The sequence below is a fragment of the Pimephales promelas genome, chromosome 15, assembly GCF_988280905.1.
Source record: "Pimephales promelas chromosome 15, fPimPro1.hap1.1, whole genome shotgun sequence".
NCBI classification, from domain to species: domain Eukaryota; kingdom Metazoa; phylum Chordata; class Actinopteri; order Cypriniformes; family Leuciscidae; genus Pimephales; species Pimephales promelas.
This window is the reverse complement of record NC_142783.1, coordinates 14543728-14571108: the sequence shown is the minus strand read 5'-3', so window position 1 is coordinate 14571108 and position 27381 is coordinate 14543728. Positions and strand designations below refer to the sequence as shown.

The 27381-nt window shown below is 37.0% G+C and overlaps 3 protein-coding genes across 7 annotated transcripts in view; 1 reads left to right on the top strand and 2 right to left on the bottom strand.

Moving 5' to 3' along the window:
• Window positions 1–7652: 7652 nt before the first annotated feature.
• Window positions 7653–12452, bottom strand: pnn (pinin, desmosome associated protein). The gene is made up of 9 exons (XM_039672855.2): window positions 12287–12452; window positions 11517–11588; window positions 11118–11186; window positions 10936–11011; window positions 10762–10856; window positions 10574–10649; window positions 10014–10169; window positions 9758–9896; window positions 7653–9368 (listed from the first exon to the last, which is right to left on the bottom strand). Exons 1-9 carry the CDS (start codon window positions 12397–12399, stop codon window positions 8188–8190), a joined length of 1977 nt encoding a protein of 658 aa, XP_039528789.2. The 5' UTR covers window positions 12400–12452; the 3' UTR covers window positions 7653–8187.
• Window positions 12453–13260: 808 nt separating this feature from the next.
• Window positions 13261–16643, bottom strand: gemin2 (gem (nuclear organelle) associated protein 2). Its single transcript, XM_039672925.2, has 10 exons — window positions 16400–16643; window positions 15951–16035; window positions 15784–15873; window positions 15635–15694; window positions 15436–15549; window positions 15269–15313; window positions 15108–15176; window positions 13738–13848; window positions 13530–13588; window positions 13261–13448 (listed from the first exon to the last, which is right to left on the bottom strand). The coding sequence occupies exons 1-10, from the start codon at window positions 16516–16518 to the stop codon at window positions 13412–13414; spliced, it is 789 nt and encodes a 262-aa protein (XP_039528859.2). The 5' UTR covers window positions 16519–16643; the 3' UTR covers window positions 13261–13411.
• A 1231-nt stretch (window positions 16644–17874) lies between these two features.
• The window catches only part of mia2 (MIA SH3 domain ER export factor 2), a 19219-nt gene continuing 9712 nt past the window's right edge, over window positions 17875–27381 (top strand). For 2 of the 5 annotated variants that reach the window (XM_039672884.2, XM_039672865.2), the window contains exons 1-10: window positions 17875–18109; window positions 18272–18405; window positions 18573–18665; window positions 19564–23524; window positions 23724–24029; window positions 24198–24271; window positions 26302–26433; window positions 26538–26559; window positions 26682–26770; window positions 27173–27244. In XM_039672884.2, coding sequence (XP_039528818.2) covers window positions 17989–18109; window positions 18272–18405; window positions 18573–18665; window positions 19564–23524; window positions 23724–24029; window positions 24198–24271; window positions 26302–26433; window positions 26538–26559; window positions 26682–26770; window positions 27173–27244 — 5004 coding nt within the window. In that variant the 5' untranslated portion in view covers window positions 17875–17988. The remainder of the gene's footprint in view (window positions 18110–18271; window positions 18406–18572; window positions 18666–19563; window positions 23525–23723; window positions 24030–24197; window positions 24272–26301; window positions 26434–26537; window positions 26560–26681; window positions 26771–27172; window positions 27245–27381) is intronic. The other 3 variants (XM_039672888.2, XM_039672892.2, XM_039672900.2) reach the window with 3 other exon arrangements.

The window sequence follows — 27381 nt, the reverse complement described above, 5'->3', positions numbered from 1 at the left end:
ACACAGATTCATTCAGGAATGAAATAAGGGTGTTGTGTCCTAAATTGCCCCCCGTTACCCCTTATATAGCCAACATTTTTGAGTATCAAACAATTTTTAGAGGTGTCCATAGTGGAGGTTATATCTTGTGTAATATACTCTTCAATTGTTTCAATCTAGAATGAGTCAGCGTAATGAATAAATCATTGGCTAACTCAAAAAGACCGCCACCTACTTCGAATAATTATGTAATCATGCAACCAGTCGACCAATCAGTATCAAATGTTGGAAACATGTATGTATGTACTGTATGTATGCATAAATAAATAAAAACTAAAAATTATGGTAACATTATAAAGTGTAGTAGCTACAGTGTGGTTTTTACCATTCAGCAATCTGATTATGTTATATATGATTATCCTCACATACTTTAAGTGAATGGAATTACATGGATTCACAAAGAAATCAACTGCCCTTTCTATTATTAAAAAAAAGTGAAAAATACATTGCAAGGGGAAAGTCTTACTGTCCAGGTAAATAAACCCACATGCCTATTTTCAGTTCATCGCTGTCAGTGCGCAGAGGAGAGCATCGACCTGAGTGCTTTTCTTCCACCCAAAAAGACAAGCAGTGCACTTGGGTTTGCTCCAAGATTGAACAACTGCAAAACAATTGCTCCGGCCCTTCACAGAGATTACTGTACTTCAGAACAAATGACGGACTTGTCTGCTTTGCAGCTCGAGGGACTAGGAGGGTGGTAGGTGCGATCGGGGTGAAAGAACCGGCATTTCAGTAGCCTCCATGGGTCAGCGCACATGGTTCAGGAGACCCAAAAACCCACTGCGGCTACTTGAGCCAGTGGCTTTGGAGTTAAATCCAAAGTCTAAGCCTTAGGCCAGCATGGAGAGGAGGCCAGAGCTTTGTAGTAGGATTTGTCAGAAGAACAATATAAGTATGAGTTTGTCCTTTGCTCCGCAGGAGAGAACTCCCGAGTGGGAGAGAACTAGAGTTTCAGGCCCACTTCAGGCTAAAAGACTGAGTTGTGGATGTGCATTCGCAGATATTATTCTCTTATTTTCTGTGTGGGCATTTGTGGACATCATGTAGGTGTGCACGGCTCTTGAGGATATGTGTATATAAATACATTGAAACCACTTGTGTATTATTAGTACATACTCTGAGTGATTTCCCGAAATGAGAAAGTACTGCAAATCTTCTTGTTAAACATCAGACTGTATTTAAAGATTAAGCTGCGTTTCATTTTATGCCCCACTTGACGGCATTTCAAACACATTCTTGGAAAAGCGGGCACAAGGTTCTAAGGTAAAACTATTCTCATGGTGGATAAAGTTTCAGATCATTTCCCTCACAGCTTTAAAAGTAAGGTCACTTAAACAAAACGCGGGAAGTGATGAGAAACGACATTTGGTATTTTCATTTTAAATTATGTGCATTTGCTCGGCTAAGTGTAACTTGCACTGCAGATTTGCTGTTGCCATGGCACTTCATATGATGTCTAAATATGTGTGCTGCTTTCCAAACCGTTTCAAGGGTCTCGATTGGATGGTGGAGCAGGAACTCAACCAAGCCAGATTAAAAGTCTAAAAGAAATGTAAAGCATTAAAGGGAGCCCATCAAAATAGAAATTAGCGGGGGAACTTTAATTTCCAATTTGGTTTGTCTATGAGGAAAACTCACTGGATTATTTTTTAGAGGATCTGAGATCAGAAATCGCAAAGCTCTGCGGTGGTCCACACATGGTGTAGATTTCTGCTCTGTGCCTTAGGGCTTTCCACACTACATCAAAATGAAAAACTGAATGCCATCTCCCACTGGAACACAGCCGCAGTGCCCCATTCAACACTGAAATGATTGCAAATACTAAGATCAACAGTGTATCTCACATAAATCTATAAACATAAAAAGTCACTTGCACTAAATGCATGTGTTCTGGTCTCACTGGCTGACTTGCATACTAGCATTTTTCTCTCATTGTTTCTCCCATAGAGTGTCATTTCTTTTATGGAAGACCTTCAACTTCCTGCAAATGAGCAGCAATAGAGCAGCTATATTGGAAGTACATAAAGTTATCCACCACCTTGAGTGGAGCATCCACTCGAAACAACTGCATAGGTCTGAATAGGTCTTTTTTTTTTCAATTTAAAAACTCTGAAGCAGGAGTGATATTTGAACCAATGAGGACATTGGTCTATTGGTTCTTAAATCCACCACATCAAAGTCAAATTCAATGACTCATGCAGGCTTTTTGTGCTTAAACATCAACATGGAAACCTAATTTTCATTATCAGTAGTGAGGTTTGAACCCACAAGTACAAATTTGTCCATTGGATCTATCCACTCGGCATTCCTGGTTGGTTTCAGTGGATTGAGCGGATTGGATTTTTTTTGTCAGACATAAACTGCTTTCACTCATGCATGAAGCCAGGAATTATATTTTGCATTAATGCAAAAGTATGCATAATCTCACGTCCAAAGCCTTAACCCCTCAGGCCACCCTGACTGGTTTAAGTGCCCTACATCGTATTCTGCAATAATACAAAATTAGTATGCATTATCCAACAGGTGTTTGTCTACTGGATCCTAGGTCCAATGCCTTAACCACTCGGTTACACATGCACAATGTTTCTGTATTTATTTGTAACAGATAAAAAGCAGTTTCTCTGACTCATACAGTCAGAAATTGCATTTTGCGTTTATAAACTAAAAACAAACTATGCAAAAACCAACGGACATTTATCCTTAGGATCCTAAGTTTACCAACCATCCTGGTACACTGAAAGCCTCTCCAGTCAGTTTAATGTCTCATATTACTACTTCATAGTTTGAAAAGTTGTCAGTTGGATTGTTTTAAGAAGGACAGAAAACAAATATAGAACAGCATCGCCCCGGTTTCACAGTTTGAGCGGTCTTCATGTTTCATGTTTGAGCGGTCTTCACTGAAAACAACTTGCACTGATTTTCTCAGACTGATAGCCTATGTCATGTTGGATCTTCTTTAAAAAAAAAAAAATACATCGCCATTGTTTTGTCTCAAGATGCACGTACTAATGTTTTTTTCTGAGGCAAGTTTATAAAAGCATGTAAAGAATGTAGAAAAGCTTTCATATTTTTCTTTGTGAACAATTTGCAGAAAGGATGTTGACATGATGAGTGAAATGTAGCCTTGAACAATGAAGCAGCAGACGTCTAGTTGAAACTCACCAGTTGACCGAGCTCACCGAAGCAAACTTAACACCAATGTCAGTTTAATTTCTACATTACAACTAGAGTCACGAACGCACTCCAGAGACTCTGATCCGGTCGCCTGTGAGCCTCACAACTCAGCTTCCGAAAGAACAAACTGTTAAACTAGCCTAAGTGACACGCACTTTAGTGTCAGTGAACAAGTCAGTTAAGCCATTTATTAGGAACTCCCACACCCGCTAATTAAAAGACCCTGGTTTCATTGAGCTGTGCTCAATCATTCTGCCTTTGAAGCTTGGGGGAAGGAATCTTGCTATTGATCTAAAAATCAAACTGTTCTCACATGACCGCTGAGAAAAAACACTGACCACTGACAGAAAGCTATGCACGATCACCCACAGACAAAGTGTGGAAGAAAATCATTCATTCATGTCCTATTCAACTAACGAATCATTTAGTGAATACAAACTTACCCGCACAGCAATTTACAATCCCATATTCTTGTCCCGTGTTCTGATATAGCCTACTCTTGGCAGTAGTGCAACATCTGGTGTTAAGACATTTCTTAAAAATAAAGGTCCGCCTATAGTTCTGCAAAGAATCCATTTCTTATGAAGAAGCCTTTTTTTCTGTATAGAGTATTTCAACGCATTCGCATCCTTTAACGTCATATTGAACGCTGCAAAAACGGCGCTATACTACGCACATGGCACCCATTATCGTTAATATAACACGCGCTGTGAGGGCTAAGTTTAGGTGTGGGGTAGGGTGTGTCATATTCACGCTAAATGATTTATGATGTCTTATGTTTGTGTGTTATAACGATAAAGGGTGCCATGTGCGTAGTATAGCGCCATTTTTGCATATAGCGTTCTATATGACGTTAAAGGATGAGAACGCGGGCTGCTTGAACTTCTTGAAAACTTCAAACTGGGGTCTGGGGACTCCTAACCATTGACTACTCGGCCATACATGCTTTTTTTGTATATGACGCAATTGTATTCTTCGTTTATTTTAAAGGGTTAGTTCAGTATTTTACACTTAAAGCCCTGTTTTTAGATCGTTTCTGCATGATGAACGGCTAGGATTGAAATTTGGACAAATGCTGCTGTCCCGAGAATATGCTCACACAAAAATCGCTGTAAAAGATACTTTCCAACAGGTTTTAGTGTAGTTTTTGTACCAAGTCAAGTAAATGAGTCAGACAAAAACTACGATAAAACCTGTTGGAAAGCATCTTTTGCAGCGATTTTTGTGTGAACATATCAGTGAACACCCCAGACCACTCACTGCGGTCAAGTGGGCCGCGTGTTGAAAATACATTGTCAAGCCAGCCGCACATTTATTTAGTATGCCCATCAAATCCTGCACTTACATGGGTGCTGATTGATTAGTTGAAATTAAACTCGGTGAGTTTTACGTCTTTATAAACTAAAGTTTAATGCGTTTTATGAATGATTGTTCCAGTGCACATACTGTAGGAGGTGCTAACACAGAAACCTATTCTCGGGACAGCAGCGTTTGTCCAAATTTCAATCTTAACCGTTCTATTTCATCAGAAATTATCTTAAACAGGACTTTAAGTGTAAAATACCGAACTAAAGGTTTATAAAGCAGTTTTTATGACTCAGGGGGAGTAGAATTTAGTAGGGACGCAAAGTTCTGTAGGCCAAAACGCGGAAGTGAGTTAGCATTTTAGCACTACCGGATCCCTCACTCTAAAGTCTATGGGATTTTTGAATGGGTTTTTGCTAAATCGCCTGAAATAAGTTCTGTGGTGAACAAAGCCTCTAAATATTTTCATGTTTTGATCTATGACAGAACACAGTTATAACTTGCTTGTGGTTTTAGAGGCTTCAAAATGTATACATTTTGGATTAACTTGTAAAGATTATTTTGATAGACAAAACGTGTAAGGACACACAGATCTTATTTTGAGCGATTTTCCAAAAGTCAATGGAGAAAATGAATTGCTTTTCAACCGAGGGAACCCATGCGTCATCATTTCGGCACTCTATTCAGTGACACTGGTATATCCCTGGCAATAATTTCAACCAAAACTTAATATATGTATATATTGATGTCCCCGTCCCCACCAATTTCAAAATCAAACCTACGCCACTGACTCAGGGTGTCAGAGAAAATGGACACTTGTTATTAAATCTTTTACATTAAACATTTATGGATGGGGGATCATCATATTTGGGGTTTCTTAGCATAAAAAAGTTAAAACCCCAACATTTAACAACAAAAATTTATGTGGGAAACAGGTAATTTGGAAAAGGGTTCACACACACACCTTTGATCGTAATGAACTTTCATAACATTTTCCGTAAAAAAAAAAAAAAAGATGAGTAACTAGTAGCCTACATTACTATAGGCTAAACTGTAGAAAGAAACTGTAGCCCTCTTTCAATATCAAATTGTGTAGCCTACTTCATATCCAATTTTAAAAATTGGCAATTTAATTTCCAATATATTTTGATTCGTAGGCCTACGTCCGACGTACTGCAAAGGTTTAGCTGCAATTGTTACTGGCATTTCTTAGACATTTCGCAGAAAGCAATGACTGTACCACACTTTCTAGATGTGTAGGCTTAAACAAGATGTAGACAGCATGATAAAGTTTTTGTTCTCTCCCCTGCATCACCTCTGTGTGCGTCGAGGCCGAGCCGGTCCCCTCTGAGCTGTAACTCTGTCCTGTTTACCCAGCACTTTTTCCTCTGGAGACGGATCAATAGAAGGGCTTCATCAGAGACAGACATCGCTAATGAGGCCTAGAACAGCTGACTGTTCACTTTCACCGAGCGGGAACAATCGTAGGGGGCATGGAGGGTTACATTGGAAACAGGAACAGAGATCCTATGAGAAGTAATGACCACCACTAGAGGGGAGCACATAATTTTAAGTCAACGTAAATTGCCATTCGTCAAACCATTTTACTTTAGTGAACTAATGTGTATAGGCGTATACCGTTTTCATAAAAATATAACATTAGACTATCCATTACCTCTAAAGAAAGTGAATACTGCCAGTTTTGATTCCATGCAGTCTTTAAGATGGAGACAGAATATTTCATAGGCCTACAGACCATAGGCCTTCAGTTTTATTTCCATCTTGCGGCCACCATTTTGTGTGTGGCATAGTTGTCAGATGTAAACCAAGCACACTATTTTAATGTTGAATACGATTATTTATTATTTTGTTCTAGAGCTAATTATCTGATTGGCCAAAGAAAGCATTTTCTTGCAAATGGCAGATGAACGTACATAATTTAGATCTATTTCAATATTGCCAAGTTTGAGGAGGGAATTTTTTGCACGGTTGCATTGATGTTGTGTGTAACTATGTGGAAATAACCTGATACTCATTCAGCAGACAAAAACCTGGCAGAAGACCTGGGGAAATACAGCATGTTCTTATGATGCTTTGCAAAGCACTACTGCCACCATGAGGTGGGGAAAAGAACATATTACTATTAAATATTGTATTATGGCTGCATTTTACTAGTTCACTTCTAATCAAGTACAACCTTATCTCATGACACATTCGGTTTTATCACATAATTATGTATGCATGTATAAGAAATGTATATAATCCATTTAATCCCCAATTTATTCTCTGTTTAGATTTTATACATTTTTCGCTATGGGTCAGCCAAGCTTTTTAAGATGTTTCCTTATTCTGGTCAACATAACTAGTGTTAAGGTGACAAAATTTGGCCAGTTGCTCAAGAACAGGTGCAAACAAAAGAGCAACTACTATAAGAAAACTGACTGGAAAAGATGTGCATTTCTCTTTAATTTTACTGTTTTGCATAACTTAATCTGTTAGGCTAAAATTGTTAAAGCTATACTGTGTGATTTTTACCCCTATCTAGCGGTGAAAAGGTATCAGACTATGCAATAAATATTAGTTTCTGTTCCTCTCAATTCCGATTTTGTTTTAACTCCTACGGTGGCCAATGTAGTCCAAGATTAACATGGCTTCCAGTTCAACCTTGTCCATGAGTGTTAACTCAAACGTAAACGCGAAAGGCGAAGCTTTAATTAACGGGTATGTCCCTCTTTGGCTAATGTACTTTCAAGATGGAGGGGCAACATGGCGACCGACATTAGAACCCCTTACCCGTATGTATTTTCAATGGCATATTACACACTCACTAGAATACTTCATTACTTGAACAAAGTAAATATACATAAATGAGCACATATATTTATTAAAGAACTAAGTGTTTTTGGCTAAGAATAAACTAAAAGAGTTTCACAGTGTAGCTTTAAATCTAATGATCAATAAAATAACCATAAATATTTTAGGCTAAAATTGTTCATTCTAATGTTCAATTAAAAAAAAAAGGCATGTTTCAGTTTTACCAGTCATAGTACTGATAGTAATGTCACTACAAACACACTCTCAAGTGATGCAAAAATTATGTAAATAAACATGCAAACAAACCAGGAACACCATCATAAAGAGATATTATCTTTAATGTTTTTCCCCATGTTAATGAATGATTTATACAAAAAAAAAGAGACAATTTTGCTACAACAAGAAATAACCTAATCACTTTAAGATACCGTCAGAATGGATGCTTCATATTCATTGAATGTTTTTTTTAAAAAAAGAAATTGCGTTATGGCATCACATAACTGAAAACATCAGTGACTACTATATAACAGGAACTGGCAACACCGTGGTGGATCAGCACGAGAAGCATATTTCAAGCATTGTTTTTGTCCGATAATGTGAAAGGTCTGATATAGCATGAAACCAATACATTTAAAGTGATGGCTCGTAAAAGCAGAGTTTATAAATCTTAAAAATTCTGAGATACACCGAAATAACCAGTTGACAAAACTAGAAGGGGAACAAAAAAAACATTGGAGAGATGGAGACTTCAAATGTAAAACCCACTCAAGAAAAATAAGGCAACTGCACCTTAAAAACTATGGTAACCACATGACCGCCGTGAAGAAATTACGCAAAACTGGAAGCATCATTTTCCTAACGTCGCTCCTTTCGATCAGACTTCCGATCCCTCTCACTTCTGGAAGACCTTCTTCCTTCTGAACTTATTCTCTTCCTGTCAGGTTTGGAGTTCTTGTCTTTAGACCCCTTGCTTTCCCGTCCGCTGCCTTTGGAGGACTTGTGTCCCCTCTCGCTGCCGCTCTTCCTGCGCTCCCTGTCCGACGGTCTCCGGCGGCGTTTGTGGTCTCGGCCGTCTCTATCCCTGCCACGGCTGCGGGAGCGTGAACTGGAAGACGACGAGGATGAGCCAGAGGAACTGCTGCTGGAGCCGCTAGAAGAAGAGCTGGATCCACTGGAGGAGCTTGAAGAGGAACTGGAAGAAGAACTGCTGCTACTTCGGCTCTTGCTCTTCTTTTCCCGGACTTTGGCCCGTCCGCGAGCGTCGTCGGCCTCCTCGCCAGCTTCCTTCGCGTCCGCTTTGGCTCCTTGTGGTTGGACTGATGGTTCTTGGCTTTGCTCTTGAGACAAGACTTCTGGGTCAGGTTCAAGCTGTGGCTGTTTGGTCTCAGGCACAGTGTCATCTTGTTTGGTGTCATTTTGGGTCACGGAAGGAGTTGGGTCATCCAGTTGAGGCTCTTTACACTCCTCAGGCTGTGTTTCCATGTGGCTTTCGGGGGTTTGCTGAGAGTCCGTCACGACGTCCTGCCGAGTCTCATTCTCGGTCTCCTGCTCTTCCTCCCTTCTACCATTACCTACCTCTTCAACTATAGCTTCTGGACTCTCTACCTGCAACTTACTCTGCTTCTCAGCCTCCCTCACAACTTCTGTAACCTCCATCTGCTCTTCCTCATCTTTCTTAACCTCAACCGCTCCCACATCATCATCCTCCTCCTCATCATCATCTTCCTCCTCTGCTTTCCTCTCACTCTCCTCATGTTTATCCTTTTCCTCTGCCTGCTCTTGCTCCCCCTCCCTCTCTCTAATCTCTGCATCCACCTCCACTAAATCATCTTCCTCGTCCTCAATCTCCACATCATGCCTGTTACCTGTCCGCCCTACTCCAGCCTTACCCTCCTCTGGATCTTCTTTCTTCGTCTCTTCAGCCCGACGGCTATCCTCCATTTCTCTGTCACCTGTCTTCTGGGACTGACGCCTTGGCCGAGCCTCCATTTTGTTAAGTTGCTCTGCAAAGGCTTCACGTCTCTCATCAAACACACCTGGAAATTTGACAATACATTTTTTTTTTTTAAATCAACGTTTATTTTAAGTCAGGGAAAAAGATATGCGGCAGAAGTATTTCTCTAAGAACACCTTTTTAGCTTCATTAGTTCATTTGAAAGACTATTGGAAACTAATAATCCCATATGAAGACTATGTCTGCATGTTGCAGTACACTTCTATGTTCAATCAGTGAAAAATACTGTTGAAAACACACTTTGAATCATTTCAGATTTTCATTTCATAAATACTTTAAAGCTACTTAAATGTTTGGTCTTGGTGCAATTCAAATATCAGGTAAAATGTAAATATACCAGGAGTAAACAGGACCTAAAATATAAGCTGTGAAAATGGAGAAACAAAAAATAAGTAATCAAGACACGCTTACCATTTAATTTTTTCTGAGACTCCTCCAGGAGCTTTTGAGTAGCGGAGCACATTCGCCCAGGCAGGTAGAAGATCGGGGGCTTGGTCTTCGTGCGAATGAACTTGATGAGCTTAGTATTATGTGCATTCCATTCTTCTTGCTGGAATTAGATGAGACCACAATACATGCACGGAAATGTCAGACCAAGGACAGTCTATCCAAAAAAATTCCTGTCTGCAAGCACACAATAAAAGAGCCCTGCAGCTGAGACGCATACCAGTTGAGCGAGCTCCACTTTGTGCTCCAGAAGTCGCAGCTCTGTTTGTTTGGCACGTCTTTCTTCAAAGAGCTCTCTCCTTTCACCCTCAACTTTTTTACGCTCCTGTTCTGCTTGCACTTCCAATTTCTGCTCAATTTCTTGGCGTCTTTTTAACTGGAGGGGGAAAAAACAAGTTCTAAAATTAAAGCAGCGCTTCTTTTCAAAGGCAGTTTGACTTAACGTGTATGCAAATCGCAGACTATCAGCGTGAACCGAACACAAAAAAGGGTTAGAAAAAATTTAGCTTTGAAGGACTCGTTGAACTTGGTCCTGGACGGTCACTGCCCTGCTGAGTTTTGCTCCAACCACAATCAAACACACCTGAATCAGTTAACCAATGTCTTCAGGATTACTAAAAAGCTACAGGCAGGTGAGTTAAGGTTGGAGCTAAACGCTTCAAAAACAGAGGCTCTCAACGACAGAGTTTTTATATATATATATATATATATATATATATATATATATATACACATATATATGAGATAAAAGGCCTAGTACAAAATTCAAAGCATGCCTACCCGGTCTGTGGACACAGTAGACTCCTGTTTAAACTTCTGTAACGTTCCCATCAAAAGGCCAAACATGCGCCGGTTTCTGAATGAGATAAAATAATCATTATTTAATTATTTTAAGAAAAATTGCAGTGGAAAAACAAGAAAACAAATGACGAAAGCTTTGCAGACATTGCCCAAAACAAAAGCAGTACCTCTGCTTTCCTCTTTCGTCCATGGTCTGATCTTGAATAAGATCTCGGCGCGTACGTTCTTTGGAGGTAGCAACCACAGATGACTGCAACGCTGGCTATTGATAGAAAATAAAAACATGATTCAATAAGGGGACAAATCTACATGGGGTGGTGGGACAAATGTGGTCTGCATACTTTTTTGACATCGTCATCATCCTCAGCGTCGCTGTCATGGCGTGAATCTCTCCTGGCTCGCTGATCCCCTGCCAGCCTAGTTTGACAGACAATTTGTAAATACATTTTGGAAACCTGCAAGTGCAAACATGAACTTCATTCATAACATATCCAGAAATCAGGTAATTGGCAAAAGATCTCACCTCAAGAGTGCCCCTTCGATGTCCCTCTGTTTGGCTGGGGGTCCTACACCGCTATCTGAGAGTCCACGCCTGAGAGGGGTTTGACAGAAATCAAGGACAAGTCCAAAATGTACTTATTACAAGTAGGGGTGTGACGGTTATTATATAACTGTGAGACTGAATTTTTTTTTGTTGTTGTTGTTGTTGAAGGTTGTTTACTGTGTGTGTGATTTATTTAATGGAAAGCACATTCACGTCTAGTTGTCTTGCTGTTCATTTTAAATAAACGTAGAGCGAGAAGCTAATCAGTGTCTGCTTGTTTATTCAAACAAAGTTGTCCTATAACAGATGAACAGTTATACAACTGAACCGGGACACCCCTAATTACAAGCAGTTACCTAGAAAAGAACAGATTCTTACCTCAGCAAATTGATTCCACGCCCCCTACCTCCACCTGGGCCTGAGATGGTCAGCCTCCTATTTTGACCCGGTCTGGAAAAGTAACGTTAATGTTAGCAAATCACGTTCAAGTCTGACCGAAAACAATAAAACCTATCGGATATTATAAGGTCAACACCTCCCATGTCCAGTCCAAACATACAGTTCAATCAGAAATAAACAGGGTTACAGCATCTAGAAGCCATCGTTACTTTTGTAGGAAAACAAATTACAAAACTGTATGTATTGGGTCTCCAAAGATTTGGATGAAAAGCCATAAATATGCATCACCTGTCGTTTAAACAATAAGTAGGAAGTCCTTGCAGGACTAATCTATAACCTTTAAGTTACTAATTTCAATTGCCAGCAGTTGAGTCTAAGGACCAATCTTTGAAGAAAAACTCAATTTTAATCTAAATACCACGTTACTAATGCTATATTTTTACTACCAGCCTTCATTATTCATAATCTACTTAATACTGCGTACTATTGTGCTTGCAAACAGACATGATACTTTCTCTCCAGCGTAGCTACTTATTTTGAGGCATGGGTGATTTAGATAGCTCTGAGAGATCACTGCACAAACAAAATAAAGACTGATCAGTGTAATATGTCGATGATTTAATCGCTGAAATTTAACACATGTGATACTTTAGCTTGTGCGCTAGCCGCAGTCTTAGCTTGCTAACAGGCCCTGGCTTATTTTCCACCAAAGAAACGTTACTGATTAAAACGCTTTCATCAAGTAATACCTCAGTTCACCCGGATCTCTGCCGGTAAGTTTTCGAATATTTTCGTCCACGCTCTTTAAGCTTTCCTTGGCTTTTTCCAGCTGGTCTTGCAAACTTCGAACAGCCACCGCCATCTTGCTCTTCGTTTTCCAGCAGCTGCGCGTGGAGCGTCGTGCGCGCGCTTGCCTCAATGAAGGCGAGCAACGCTGATCACATGATCACATGGGCGTTCCTGCATATCGAAACCTCACACACAGGTGGCGCGCAAGAACCAATAATGTGATTGACAGGATCATTGAGACTAAAATTAATTATCAGAGTCAGACTTTAACGGTGTATACAAATGTTTTTCGGTCTCCAATAGATATTTTTACCCTTCATTGCAACATTATCTCAGATTTTCAAATTGATAACAGTGACAAAGGTCCCTAGATTTTTCAAGCATGGAAAATATTCCAAATATGCAAGAAACCCCATAAATGAACCATATATTCTTTTGTTTCTTTATTATTAATTTTGACCAAGTCGTTTCTTAAGTCTCTCATGATCTTGCGTATAATTTCTGTGATATTTAGTTATCTTTTTATTTATTTTCATATTAAATAAATGTTAATTACTTGTGTGAGAAAATTGAACTGAATTCAAAGTCAATATAACATCCAAAAATAAATCAAATTACAGAACCATTCTTAAAGTGTCTTACACTTTTTGATAGAGCTATATATATATATATATATATATATATATATATATATATATATATTTAATTAGCCATTTAACAATTTTGACTGAAATTGTCATGATATTTTTTTGCAAGGGAAATTTCTTTCATTTTCATTACATTTTCAATAGAAATTGGATTATTTGTTAGTTCTTTGCATGGTTTTGGACAACAACACCATGACAAACTAATGCCAAGAAGCCAAATATGTGTTTGTTTTTTATGTAAAAATGTACTTTTATTTGACAATACCAATGATTCAAAATGACAGTCATTTGTATTTGTAACAGGTGTACTTTAATATTACACAGAATTAAAAGAAATTTGGCAAAATAGTCCCTTTATTCTACAAAATCTCCAAATTATCTCTCATAGTTACTCCAAGTCACATGAATTTTCTCTGCAAAGGCTCTTCCATCTCTTGCTCAGTCTTTGTCAGCCAAATCATTTTGCTCAAAATACCTTTAACAGAGGGAATTGTGATTATACTTCATAAGAACACCTGCACACATTTCAGGGAACCCTAAATCTGGTTATAGTTACCTGGCAACAATACAAATCATCAAGTTAAGAGCTGACAAACGATCATCGTCTTTGCTCTCCTGGAAGAGAAAAATATTCAGTCTATTTTAGACAGCATATTTTTTAGGCTGTCAACAAACAAGCCTTCACTTGCGCAACTGCAACGGAAGCAAGGGAGAAAACAGTGATACTTCAGCTTTTAATTCAGGGCAAACCAAAAGGTGTTTACCAGATTGGCACGAACTGTTGAGCAGCGTCTTGCCAACTCTCGGATAAGGGAATGTGCTTCGGGAAGCAGCGGCTTCTCAAGGCACGCTAGTAATGCATATAGCCATCTGCCCTGTGAATATAAACGTTAGTGAGCAAATAGGGTCTAATAATACCTTTACATTTCAAAGGAAAACATGGTGTTGTAATATAGTCATCATGAAATCAAAATTCCTGTGTTTTATGGAACATTGCAGTATTTATTGTAAATCATTTATTTGTGCACATCATTACTTTTAAATTCCTGCACATGTGATCTTTAATCAAAATAACTTCCACTCTTGTCTGATGACATGTTCACTGGGGGCTAGGGCTACCTGTCACTCACCTGAGACCAACCAATAGAAAACCACAACAATCCAATTGATTTCTGAAGGACAAAATTGAGTCCCGCCCAACATTTTTTTCTTGTTCAAGAAGCCGTTTAACTCAGATATATGCAGTGGAGGACAAAGTACACAAATCACAAAGTACTTGATTGAATAAAGTTTTATGTACTTAAGTATTCAAAGTAAAAAGCACTGATCAATGAATGTTTATTTTGTGATTTCATATACTTTTACATTAATTTTATATTATATATTTTCTGTAATCCTACTGCTCAAAATAACTGGGGGAGGGGGAATGGGTTTAACATGATTATGAATTGTCAATTGCCAGCACTAGTCAGTAAGAAAGATTTGTGGATGCAGAGATACATAATATGTATTGTGTTTTGACAAATAATAAAGACAGACATCATATAGGGCTAAATTCATAACATTTTAAAATGAATGCTATGCAAACATACTAGTTTTATTTCATTTGAAATGGCGGGGAAGAATGCAAGTGGAAATATTGGTGTTGTTGAATCAGTGAGTTGTTTACTCGGGAACAGTCCAATTTGTAAATGGATATTTTGGTGCGATTAGCGAACCGATTTAACAGGTTCATTGAAAAGAATCAGCTCGTTCACGAATCGGACACTGCTATTGCGTCTCGGAGCACCTGACGGTTTCTTAAGTTCAAAATAATGAGTAGCGATATGTTTTAATGTAATGTAGTGCAGTAAAAGTATGGTATTATGCTGTGGAATGTAGTGAAGTAAAAGTTTATCAAATTAAAAATACTCAGTAAACCACAGATACTTGAAAAATGTACTTATGAACAGTAAAAAAGTACAAATACTTTACTGTCCACAACTATGTCAGAATAGGAAAGGAAAGACTATCACAACTTCTGTTTCATGGTGACTTTAAAGACAGAAAATCCATTAAACTTATCTCAAACGAACAATATTAAAGACAGGTCCTGATGCATTTGGATATGACAAACTGGAGCAATTGAACTCACCAACTGTGGTACAAAGTCTCTCTCCTCAAACCAAATGATTAAATACTCAAGCACCGCAGAGATGGTTGACTGAACAGAGAATAGAAATGATAATTAAAAATTCAATTATTATGTGATTTATATGTGAATAATCATCACATCTGCTATCAAATGACAGTTACCTGGTTTAGTTTGCTGACAATGCTCAGGAAAGGAGGGAAACCAGTCTGATAAAAAGGGATTTAAAAACATCAAATCATGACAGAATGCTCATGGTGTGATAAATCTACTTCATGTTATCCATTCATGCTGAAATGTGTTGATAACCTGATAAAGGTGGAATTAGTACCTTGACATAATCAAGACCTGGGTTAACATTGTCTTCTTCTTTCATCTGAATGTCAAGACAAACATTCTCACCCAAGCAGAACCTCCTCCACCCATCCTCATCTTCAGTTTTGGGCTAAAGGGGGGGAGAAGTATTTGCTTTTTTTTTAAACATCTTTTTCATTTTAAACGTCAGTCCACATATTAGCTAATTGTCTTACCATGACAACATTATCATCCAAAAACTGAGCTTTCCAATGCTGACGATGCTTGTTAACACTCTGAAAACAAGAAAGCAATTGATGATGCTAGACTAGATACTATTTTAAAAGTACAAGTAAAAGTACCCAATGCAGTTCAAAATGAACACCTGTCTGATTTCTGAAAATTTGCTGACTTCTTGCTGCTGCCATTTCAAGCTAGGAGAGAAACCTTCAGGTGCGGCCAGACAACCTGTGATCTGTGAAACAAAATATGCTAAATTAATACACAAGATTTACAACATATTATTATACACTGTTAACTCATCTCACTCACAGACACGTTCACGGATTGTTTCTTCTTCAGCTTCTTTGGATCAATTTGTGCCACAACAACATCTGGGAACAGAGACGCTTCCTTCCTGTAAAAATATAATGCTCACTGTAAAAAAAAAAATTTAATTCATACAGTTGCATCTGAAACATAATTAAAACACAAACACAAATATTAAGTACTCTACAATACCGATAGAGCAAATATAATAAAAATAATAAATATAATAGAAAATAATAGAATAAAATAAATGAAAAGAATAAACCATTTGCAAATCCAAATAAACACAGAAAAAGTATCTGTGAAGTAAGTTTTCTTTCTTCTTTCTGTTTTTTGATATATTCAAAAATAAAAATAAATAAGGTTCTATATGCTTATATAAATATGGTTCTACTTTCGTCTACTTTGAAAAGAAAAAATATTGACGAAAAAGGGGATGCAAAATGACTTACTGGACCTGTCTGAGATATTCTTGAGGGTTTCTGGGCGGTTCGTTTAAATTATATTCATCTGCGTCGCAGGACTCCACGGGCAGAAGTCTGGGCATCAACTCCTCCACATCTGACTTCATGTCTTTGCGTTATTTTCTCGGCGCGATCAAAATAAATCAGCATTCATAAATCGCTGTTGCACGCTCTCTATGTGCTTGTCAACCTCTCCATTTTGAAAACACTGGGCATGATGATGACGCTCAATGGACGCGACGGTTACTGTGGTGACCTATTCGCTCGCTCTGATATGCTATAATGGAAAGATGTGTAGTGACCTGTCTATGGTAGTGACATCTGTTGTTTGGGAGCAATATGAAGGCGAAGGGACTTAAAAAATAATGGATAAGTATATAGGATATAGAAATAAAGAGGTAACTTAGAATATGAAGAATTTTCAATGCTATGCATGCTTTTTAAGTGACAACATTTGCCCCCTGGAAGTGAATTTCAGGGGCATTTCAATAATATTCAGGGGATTTTTTAAAAACCCATAGTGTCACCCATGCTATGCAAATTGAATCAATTAAATGAAATTAAGCATGAAAATATTACCCACTTGACCGATAAATTAAAGAAGGTTTTGTTTTGCTGGAAGAACTTCAGACTCTGTAGACCTTTGCTCATTCCGATACTCCGAGCGAGTCCTATCAGTAGGCTAATCGTTACTCGAACAACACTGTAACTGAGTGGGCTGACATGTTACCCAGATGCACTATGAATAATTTATTCTTGTACTGGAAAGACCACTCTATCTTTATTTAAAACAATAATGAAAATATTCTGACCTGTGTCTTTGAATCACTCTCCGGTGGGGGTTGTTTATGAAAAATATATGTGGACTAACCTTCATGCTGAATATTTTCTGTATTCATAATTTCTTTATTCATTCTAGAGTAGACAACCACACTTTTAGTCGCAACATTATTATCATAAATGATTGAACTGATAATTTAATGAGGTTAGTGTGCCTGTTTTACAAGTCTTATAGGCCTGTTCACACCAAGAAGGATAACTATAACATTTAGCGTATAGGCTACACACCAAAACACAATAGCTTTCTGTTTATTCTAAGCATCCTCTGCAGTTTCTAACTGACTGTCAAAGTTTTTATCATTCATCTGCTGGAATTTTTTTTTTGTAAAAGTGATTCCAGTTATGTAATTTCTCTGTGTTGTTATTGAATAGGTCTAGGTGTGATACAATTAGCGTCCTTGGTGTGAATGGGCATTTACTCACTATAATATCTCAAGTAAAATCCAAACAAGGTAAAAAAATAATAATATTTGTACTTCATGTAGTCTCTAACATTGTGAAACCTTATCAGAATGTGGCTTTGGTCCAATGAGAGTTTGTGATGTGGCGTGTGTTGATGTTAATGATTTACTGACAGTAACCTATAATCCAATCTCTGCTTGTCAGAATGTGATCTGCATAGATTTGCTCATTCTCTGACAAGACAGAGGGAATGACATTTAGCTGTGATTTATCTTGGCTTTCCCTCTGACTATTTGGATTTTGAAATGATCTACTGAGATGAAGAGAATCGCTGGATGAATCCAAACATGGCAGCTGTGCGTTCATTCATTTTGTTTCATGTTGCCTTTGGCTTTTTACACCACGGTTTGGGGCTGATTTCAGACTACAAATTATGTGGAGACCCCGAATGTGAAAGTAAGTTGATCATTTATATTCAAATACCATAAATTGAAACTGTGATGTGTGTTTACCTGTTTATCTTATAATTATATGGCTTTGTGCAAAATATTTCACTTATGTGATTCATGTACAAGTTATTGTCATGCTCTCTTATCTTTGAGGTTCTAATTTCTTCAGGCATGATAAGTCGTGTGCAGGCACAGAGAGACCATACAGCTAAAGACTGCCGCTTTCTAAACCTCAAAAAAGGGGATATGATCACTGTATACTACAAACTCACTGGAAAAAGAAATGATCTCTGGGCAGGAAGTGTGAGTCTACCCTTTTCTGGTTCTGTTCTTGATTAATTAAATTGTTGATGAATTAAAAATATGCATGTATGGGTTTAAATATGCATGTATGGCTCTTTAAACTTATTAAGTTTACTGATAAATAAAAGCATTACATTATCATTATATTCATATCTTACATTTTGCAGATAGAAAAGCTGTCTGGATTGTTCCCAAAAGATGCCATCAAGGTTGATCAACTGTTTATTGATGAGAAAAAGGAAATACGGGTGCCAACCCAGGTAATGTACATTTATATATCTATATCTATATATGTCTTCTATATCTATATCTATCTATCTATCTATCTATCTATCTATCTATCTATCTATCTATATATATATATATATATATATATATATATATATGCTTCATACCATACATTAACTGGTTTTAGGCCGAAATATTATTTAATATAATCAAATATACAATTACAATAGCAAGCAAACATATACAATTAGTTACAGCAAACAAAAATAATTAATGGCATCATGAAGTGCAAATTCACCCTGTTTTCTTAATGCATGTTATTGAATGATTCATCCATACATAGGTTTCTACATAGGACTAAGCACTTATAATTGCAAATACAATAACTGGGTAATAATTAGGTACTAACCTTGAACTACCCTAACCTTAACCCATGTAATTTACCTTATATTATTCAGTACATTCTTATGTAAGTACACGTGCTGTAAAATAAGGTGTAACTTAAAAGGGTTCTTTAGATTATTAAAATGTTCTTTAAACTAAGAAGAAAATGTTATTTTATTCATTGTTTACTGTAAGGTTCTTTGGGGAACCAAAAATAGGATTTTGATAATCCTAAATAAATTAAAAATGAAATAAATTAAAAAATTTCACCCGTGTCACAATATACTTCTGTGAACTATCGGACTCTTAGCTAATTAACTTAGCTGGTGTGTTGACGAAGAAATCTAAATGGTGTATGAAAGAGTGTATGAATGGGTGAATGTGAGGCAAAAATGTAAAGCGCTTTGGTGGCCATTAGGTCTATGAAGGCGCTATATAAATGCAGTCCATTTACCATTTAAATGATCTGACTAATTCTTCCATGCTGATTTGGTTAGAAAAGAGTCTACCAAGAACATAAATATTAATCATACATTCTCTCCTCAGGAATATGACTTCATCTGCTTTGATGAACATGGTTCAGTCATTGAGCACAGCACTGCATTTAATGATCTGGAAGATTTCACACAAGAAACCCAAGAAAGTGATATCAATGAAGTCCATGATAAACCTGCTGATAGAGAAGAGAGTGAACCCATAACGATTTCTGTTCAAGATGTTTCTGATCAAAACAGCCTCAAGACAACAGAAAAAGGTGGGTCTTCATGGATAGGCTCTGCTGTTAATGGATGGTTTGGCAGGAATGAACAAAGCAATGAAGAACCACAGGATGAAAGCAGTGAAGAATCCTTCAAAAGCAGAAAAATAGTGATGGATATCGAGGAGAACCACGTGGAGGAAAATACGAACTCTGGAGCGTTTGGTTGGATCAGGGGTGAACTAACCAATGCTTTTGGATTTGGAGACAAGGATCTAAAGACTGACACTCAGGACAAAATTGAGAACCCAGCAAATGATAAAGACACCTCATCTCAGGAGTCTACCTCCTGGATAAGAATGGGTAGAGATGTCTTGGGCTTTAGTGAAGACAATACTCCAGCTACAACTAAACCTGAAGCTGGGATGGCAGATCAAAACACACACATGGAGGACCAAAACATTCTTAAACCCAGTCAGAACATGGATTTGAATGACAAAATACAGAGAGATGAAAACAACCCTGATGAAAGTGTGGAGAATGAGGATGGTCCCATGGAGAACATGACATCAGAAAATGATAAAGTAGAGGAACAGACGGGGTGGTACGAAAACATGTACAACGGAATTACAAACCTTTACAAAGAAGAGCTAACTAAACAAGATGAGGATGATGGAGGCAAAGACAGTTTGTCTGAGGAAGGAAGCCCTGGATTTGCTACAAGCACTGAGAACATGGAAACCAAAGAGTCAGAATCAAGCTCAGAGTCCATATTTTCAGTCAGCGGCCTGGCATCAGTGCTTAAACTTCCATTTCAGGTAGACACAAAAGTAAAGAGAGATGAGGAAAAAACAGCAAAGGAAGAACATTCAGGTGAGGAAGACTTTGATGAGGAACAAAATAATAGCGAGGATCAAAAAGAAGAAATGTTGAGTGATATCGATGAGCAGGACTCAAACCCAATAGACAATGATGTACTTAGTAAAACTCAGTCACTGTCTGATAAAACAAAAGACAACATTGAATTTGATAGCACTGAAGAATCTAATATGACAGAAGACGGCACAGACAAGTCAGCAGATAATTTAAATGAAGAAGCTAAAAGTGCAAACAATGTTGATGTTTTAGAGGGAGAGGTGGAGCAAGGCATGCAAAGTGATGAGGAAAAGACAGCAAAGGAGGTAGATTCAGGTAAGGAGGACTTTCTTGAGCAACAGAAGTTGGAAAAGGAAGAAATGTCTGTTGACGATGTTGATTTAATAAGTGAAACTCAGGCACTATCCGACAAAACAATGACTTTAAAAGACAGTGTTGCATCTGATGACATTAGAGAAACGGATGGCTTTTCTCAAAAATCCAACACCCAAAATGATGATGTTAAATCTGCAAATAATTCAATTGATGTTATTCAAAGCATAACCAAATTGACTGATTTATCTGATGACATTTCAGAAGACAAGCTGTCTGATCAAGACAATTTAGACACTATCAAACAGCAAAAAAGTGATTATCATCAAATTAGCACAGATACTGAAGCTGGTGCTGATATATCTGAATTGCCAGAGACAGATATTCATAATGAGTTGCATTATCAAAAAACACAAGAATCTAATATCAAGACTGTCACAATTAGTCAAAGTGCAAATGCAGATTTGAATTCAAAACTGACTGTGGATGCATTATCAGAATACATTAATGAAAAATGTTTAGCTGAAGATGACAAAGGTACATCAAAAGAAGATGGCGATTTAGTAATGGACAGAAATTATAAGTTAATTATGGCCGAAAATGATGAGTTAGTTATGGACAAAAATGACAAGGTAGTTATGGACAGAAATGACGAGTTAGTTATGGACAAAAATGACAAGATAATTATGGACAGAAATGGCAAGTTAGTTATGGACAAAAATGACAAGGTAGTTATGGACAGAAATGACGAGTTAGTTATGGACAAAAATGACAAGTTAGTTATGGACAGAAATGGCGAGTTAGTTATGGACAGAAATGACAAGTTAGTTATGGACAGACATGACGAGTTAGTTATGGACAAAAATGATGAGTTAGTTATGGACAAAAATGACAATTTAGTTATAGACAGAAATGGCGAGTTAGTTATGGACAAAAATGACAAGTTAGTTATGGACAGACACGACGAGTTAGTTATGGACAAAAATGATGAGTTAGTTATGGACAAAAATGACAATTTAGTTATAGACAGAAATGGCGAGTTAGTTATGGACAAAAATGACAAGTTAGCTATGGACAGAAATGACGAGTTAGTTATGGACAAAAATGACAAGTTAGCTATGGGCAAAAATGACAAGTTAGTTATGGACAGAAATGACGAGTTAGTTATGGACAGAAATGGCGAGTTAGTTATGGACAAAAATGACAAGTTAGTTATGGACAGACATGACGAGTTAGTTATGGACAGAAATGATGAGTTAGTTACGGACAAAAATGAAAATTTAGTTATGGGCAAAAATGACAAGTTAGTTATGGACAGATACGAGACACAATTAGATGAAGTATTATCAAAAGACACATTTTACGAAGAAAAGTTATCAGATTCAGAAGCTCTCGCAATGGAAATGAGCAATAAACATAAACTGGACACAAACATAAGGCCTTCTGATGAAGGAACTTCTCATATTCCCACTCTTGGAACAGAAGAAACAGCTGTTATTAGTGAAGAAAATCTACATACAGACCTTGAGTCAAATTCAGCCCTAAAAGCCACAGATGATAAAATGTATAATACCAGCGACTCACATGATGTGTTACTGGAGATACAAAAAGCAGGAATTAGCATTGTTAAGGATACTAAGGAAGGTGAAAATACAGATGAGGTTGTAGTGAATAGAGAGCAAAATGAATTAGGTAGAGTTTCTGAACTTACAGAGAATAATTTTGAAACAAAAGAGCTAGAAGGTGACACACAAATCACAAACGAGACCCTGATAGAGGAAAGCCATACAAAAAGCCCATCACTGAACACATCTGATGGATCCACTAATTCAAAAGATGGTGGTCATGATCTCAGTTTACCAGAAAATGCAGACAATGATACAATTCTCAACGCTGTTAGTACTGAAGACCCAGGTGACTATCCCACTTCCAAAGAAACAAAATTAACAGATGATATCTTCTCGGAGAATGACCCAGTTCAGGATGGCAGTATAAATAATATGCTTGATCAAAATCAGAGTGTTGAACACAAAGCGGAGACTGACACTGCAAATATGGAGGATCAAATTGCAGAAAGTGTCACGAAGAGGGAGGAAAGTGATCAAACTGATTCAGAAAGTGTCATGAAAAGGGAGGAAAGTGGCACAGGTGCCACCTGGGATCAAAGTGATGATAGTGACATGGCGGTGCAGTCGGATGATAAAGAGGAACAGGGTGATGAAGAGCGACCTGGAAGCCCTGAAATTCAAGAAAAAAAGACTGTCAACCATTCTACAGAAACTTCTAAAAAATATACAAACTTATATCCTCATCTGAGTGAACAGAATATCCAAGATCTTTTAGATTTATTCGGAGACCATAAGTTATCTCGGCTGGATTCCAAACTTGGAAACACTGATGCTGGCCAAGATAATAAAGATCTTGAAGAACTCAGTGACTTTGAACAGCAGTTGGAATACCACATGAAGCTGAACACAAAAGGACGTAATCAACAAGATAACAATTTTCCTGGCAAGAATAATATTAATGAATACCCAGCACTACAAAAACTGTATACCCTCTTATCTACTCTAAGAGAGAAATATTCACCAGTGATAACAGAAGTCAGTGTAGAAAGCCCAGGTACTGATGATTCGAAACTGATCATTTAAAAAAAAAAAATAGCATGGCAGATAATAGATTTAATAATTTTGGTGAATATTGCATGGAACAAAAACTTTTGCATTTGTGATTGATGGGAAATCTAGGTTTTGTGATCTTACGCATATGGTATAATGTAAAAGTTGTCATTTTCTATAATGTTGCATCTCTTTCGTCACAGGGATCAGCGAAGATGGCTGTGTTCAAGAAGCATGTCTAGATGTGAATGAGAATACACTAATCTCCTCAACAGAGCTTAAAAATAATCAAGTTACCCAAGACAGATCTGATATAAATGACTTGAGTAACCCTCAAAATGAGCCAGACACAGAGGAGAAGTACCTTTCAGGGAATGGAGCTAATGTGGAAGGTGTTCAGACTGATGAGCAGGAAATAAGAAAGCGTGAGGATTGGGTATCTTCTGAAATCAAGAAAACTTCCCAAAACCATGGTCTAATGTCTGAGGAGCATGTTGAATCACAGAACGGTAATCACCTTTTTTTTTTATATATCATCCTAAAATAAAAATTAAAAAAAATTGTCATACTGTCATAATTTACTCATCCACCAGTTGTTCCCAAACAATTATGAACTGAGGCGTGACATTTGACCCTATTAAATAGTAAGTGTTTAAACACTTTGTTCTTTTTTACAGGTGAATGGAAATTTTATCAAATGGCAGTTTTTGTTGAAGTCACAATTAATGAAATTGCATCTATATTGGACAAGGTAGGTCGAAATAGTTTAGGAAAAGTATCCTGCTATTTAGACAATGGTACATTATTTTTTTTCCCATATCAAAGGCAAATCAATAAATTAAACTAGTGTGAAATATATAGCTAGTGTTTTTAAGTGTTTAAAAAAGATGAAACACCTTTTAAAATGATAATTTTGACTAATCCCTTTTGACTATGTAACAATTAAATTATTATTTTATGTTTACTGTTAGAAAATTACAGAATCACCAAATCTGTTTTTAAGCCTATACAATAAATGTACAGTAGGCCTACATATATTTATCTCATGATTATCCCATATAATAAAGAGAAGCAATAATTTGAAGCTATTATTTGTTTAAAATATATAATATAAGCATTTCATGCCATATTTTGTGTACCTCGTGGAAACTGCCGACGACTACAGTCTATTTTCTCTCTTGACAAGTCGCCAAACAGTGTCATATTTCGCACTCAACCCAAGTTAATGATATTTAACAGTATTTATTACTTGTACATTACTAAATACCTATAAAGTAAATTAAGTAGTCATTTTGAGATAAATGTCTAATAGACAGACTTGAGCTGCTCAACCGGTCTCGTTCAGTGCCTTTATTTATAGAGGTATATTATGTTTACCTGACACACCCACTGATAAAACATACTTACTCACAAACCAAAACTATAGACGTTTCATAACCAGCCCATGACAAATATTTTTTTTTTTTCGTGAACGCTTATTGACTAATTCCTCAGTGTCGCTAAGTAAGTCTGTCACTTTAAAACTCGAACTTGACTTTGTGGCATTCAGCAATTGGTGACGTGTGGAAGGAACCATGTCCCACTGGAATTTACAGTTTTTCGCATAAAAGCAAAATACTGTTTATATGAACAAACTACGTATGTTTGTCTTTAAAAAGACAAAAATCTATTAATCTAAATATTCTACTAATCTAAATATCTAGTGTCCTACTTAAATTTGACTGACACGAGCTGTTATGCGTCCAGAATCCCCCCCTCTAAAAATGAAGAGTGTGCTGTTCCTATATGCGCACTCTGGCTGAGCAGAGCAGCATCCGGCGGCACCATGGCATAACAACAGATAAATTAACAGATTACAGAATAACTCTTCGATTTTTTAATATAATCATGGCAGACGAATTAAAGGCTGAGTCGGTCGTCACAGAAGCGACTGACATGAAAGGAGCAGCGAATATTTACTACACACTCGCGGTGGAGAAAATCAAAGATGTATGTGTCAGTGTGTGAATGGTGAAACAGTGTTAGTGTGTATGTGTGGCAGCTGTCAGCAGGTGTCATATATTTCTAAGTTAACTATCATGGTACACACTATTTACTAGAGTGCAGTATTTACTAGATGTATACTGGCTTTTAAATGTGTAAACTGCTCTAAATTAAGGCATATAGCTGGTTAGCATTGATGCATCTGGTTCGTTGCTCATTTCATCTTATTTTATCGTGTATTTAATTAAATGTAACGTTATACAGATCTACAACAGTGGACTTTATTTACCAGTTTATAATGGTTTAAATTGTGTGGTGTATATTGTTCTTTTACATCTTCCAGTGGTATTGGTTTTGGTCAGTTACTGCTGGTCATTGACAAATGAGAATGAATGAGATAAAAATTATACATATATTAGTTTAAACACATGGTAGGTTGTTAGAGTTCTTTATATAATTTTCATTTGATTTTAAATGTAATTGTTTTAATTTAATGAGTTGTAATGTCAGGTTGGTGTAACAGTAATGTAAAAAGTGCTAAAATATTTTATTTGCAAATTGGTCGATTTGTGTGGTATGCGATTTGTGTTATTATTTTTTACAAGTGATAAAAGTTTATGCGAAACTACAATTAGGACCAAAAGGTCTCATCATAGGAAAGTGGTGTTATGTTATCTATAGGACATCCTGTTTATAAGCTTGTGTTCACTTTGTATACATGTATGAAGGGAAATACATGTATATATTTTATACTTTAATTTTTTGAGAATCAGTATAACTGTTTAACTTCTCTTTTAGGTTGTGTCTTCACTTCCGGATGATATACGGCCTGGCCCTGACTTATATGGACTTCCATGGGAAGCCGTGGTTTTCACAGGATTTTTAGGTTTATGCACATTGCTTCTGTTCAGCTGCAGGTTCATTCATTCTGTAAGTCAGGCATTTCTGCTCAAGAATCACAAAAAAACGTGCATACTTTATGAATGTCATAATTTCACCAAGTAATCATGAGCTTTTTCTATTTTGTTCTGCAGATGAAAAGTCGACTATATGCAAGTGGGTGTTTTCCCATTTCTTTATCTAATTGGCTCCTTGCTTTAAACCTCTCCTTATTATCTGTTTAACGGATCCTTACTGTCAGCTCTCAATTGATCCTGGGTGTTGACTTTTTTTTGCAGGTAAAGAGAAGCAAATGGCACGTAAAGTGGCTGAACTGCTTGATGAAAAATGCAAAGTTCTGGAGACATTCAGTGAGGTTAAACAAAAGGTGAGAAATGCCATGTTATACACTTAATTTTAAACTTTGGTCCAGAGACCTCCAGGGGGTCGCAAGGGAATGCTAGGCGGTCTGTGGAAACCTATAGAGAAAAACAGTGTAAAAAATAAAACAAATAGATTCATTATTTACTCATTAGTAAATAATGAGTTTAACAGTACGGTACTATAATGGGTAGAATAGATAATCATTTGACTTGATAGTGACCTAACAAATTTTTTTTAGAACAATATTTTAAACATATCATATTTTTCACAATATGCATTGGGTCTTTGTACAAGAAACTGTATATATGCCTTGCATGATGCCTTGAATGATTATATTTGGGGGTCTGTAGCATCTTAAAAACTGAAAACCCCTACTCTAAACAATGTTGTCTGTCTGTCTCAACAGTTTGACAAACTAGAGTCCACACTGCAGAACAATGGCATTTCTGCGCAAGCTGCAGAAAATGACAGTTTAGAGGTAAAGATGAATATGTGTGTTTTTTTTCCCTTTAAATATTGGTTTCTTAAGAATGTTTGTCTTTTAGGAAGTGTTAATTACTTTTTTAAAACCTCAAATCTATTATATTAGAGATTGTGGCAGCGCTTTATTATATT

Bases quoted from the DNA above. Each gene is read 5' to 3' on its own strand.
- pnn (XM_039672855.2), bottom strand. From the start codon at position 12,399: ATGGCGGTGGCTGTTCGAAGTTTGCAAGACCAGCTGGAAAAAGCCAAG. The intron at 10,857-10,935 runs GTATGCAGACCA...TTCTATCAATAG, and splicing joins ATGATGACGATGTCAAAAAA to CCAGCGTTGCAGTCATCTGT. The intron at 9,897-10,013 runs GTATGCGTCTCA...ATCTAATTCCAG, and splicing joins AAGTGGAGCTCGCTCAACTG to CAAGAAGAATGGAATGCACA.
- gemin2 (XM_039672925.2), bottom strand. From the start codon at position 16,518: ATGAAGTCAGATGTGGAGGAGTTGATGCCCAGACTTCTGCCCGTGGAG. The intron at 15,550-15,634 runs GTAAGACAATTA...CCCCCCCTTTAG, and splicing joins TGGATGATAATGTTGTCATG to CCCAAAACTGAAGATGAGGA. The intron at 15,314-15,435 runs GTACTAATTCCA...CCTTTTTATCAG, and splicing joins CAGGTCTTGATTATGTCAAG to ACTGGTTTCCCTCCTTTCCT.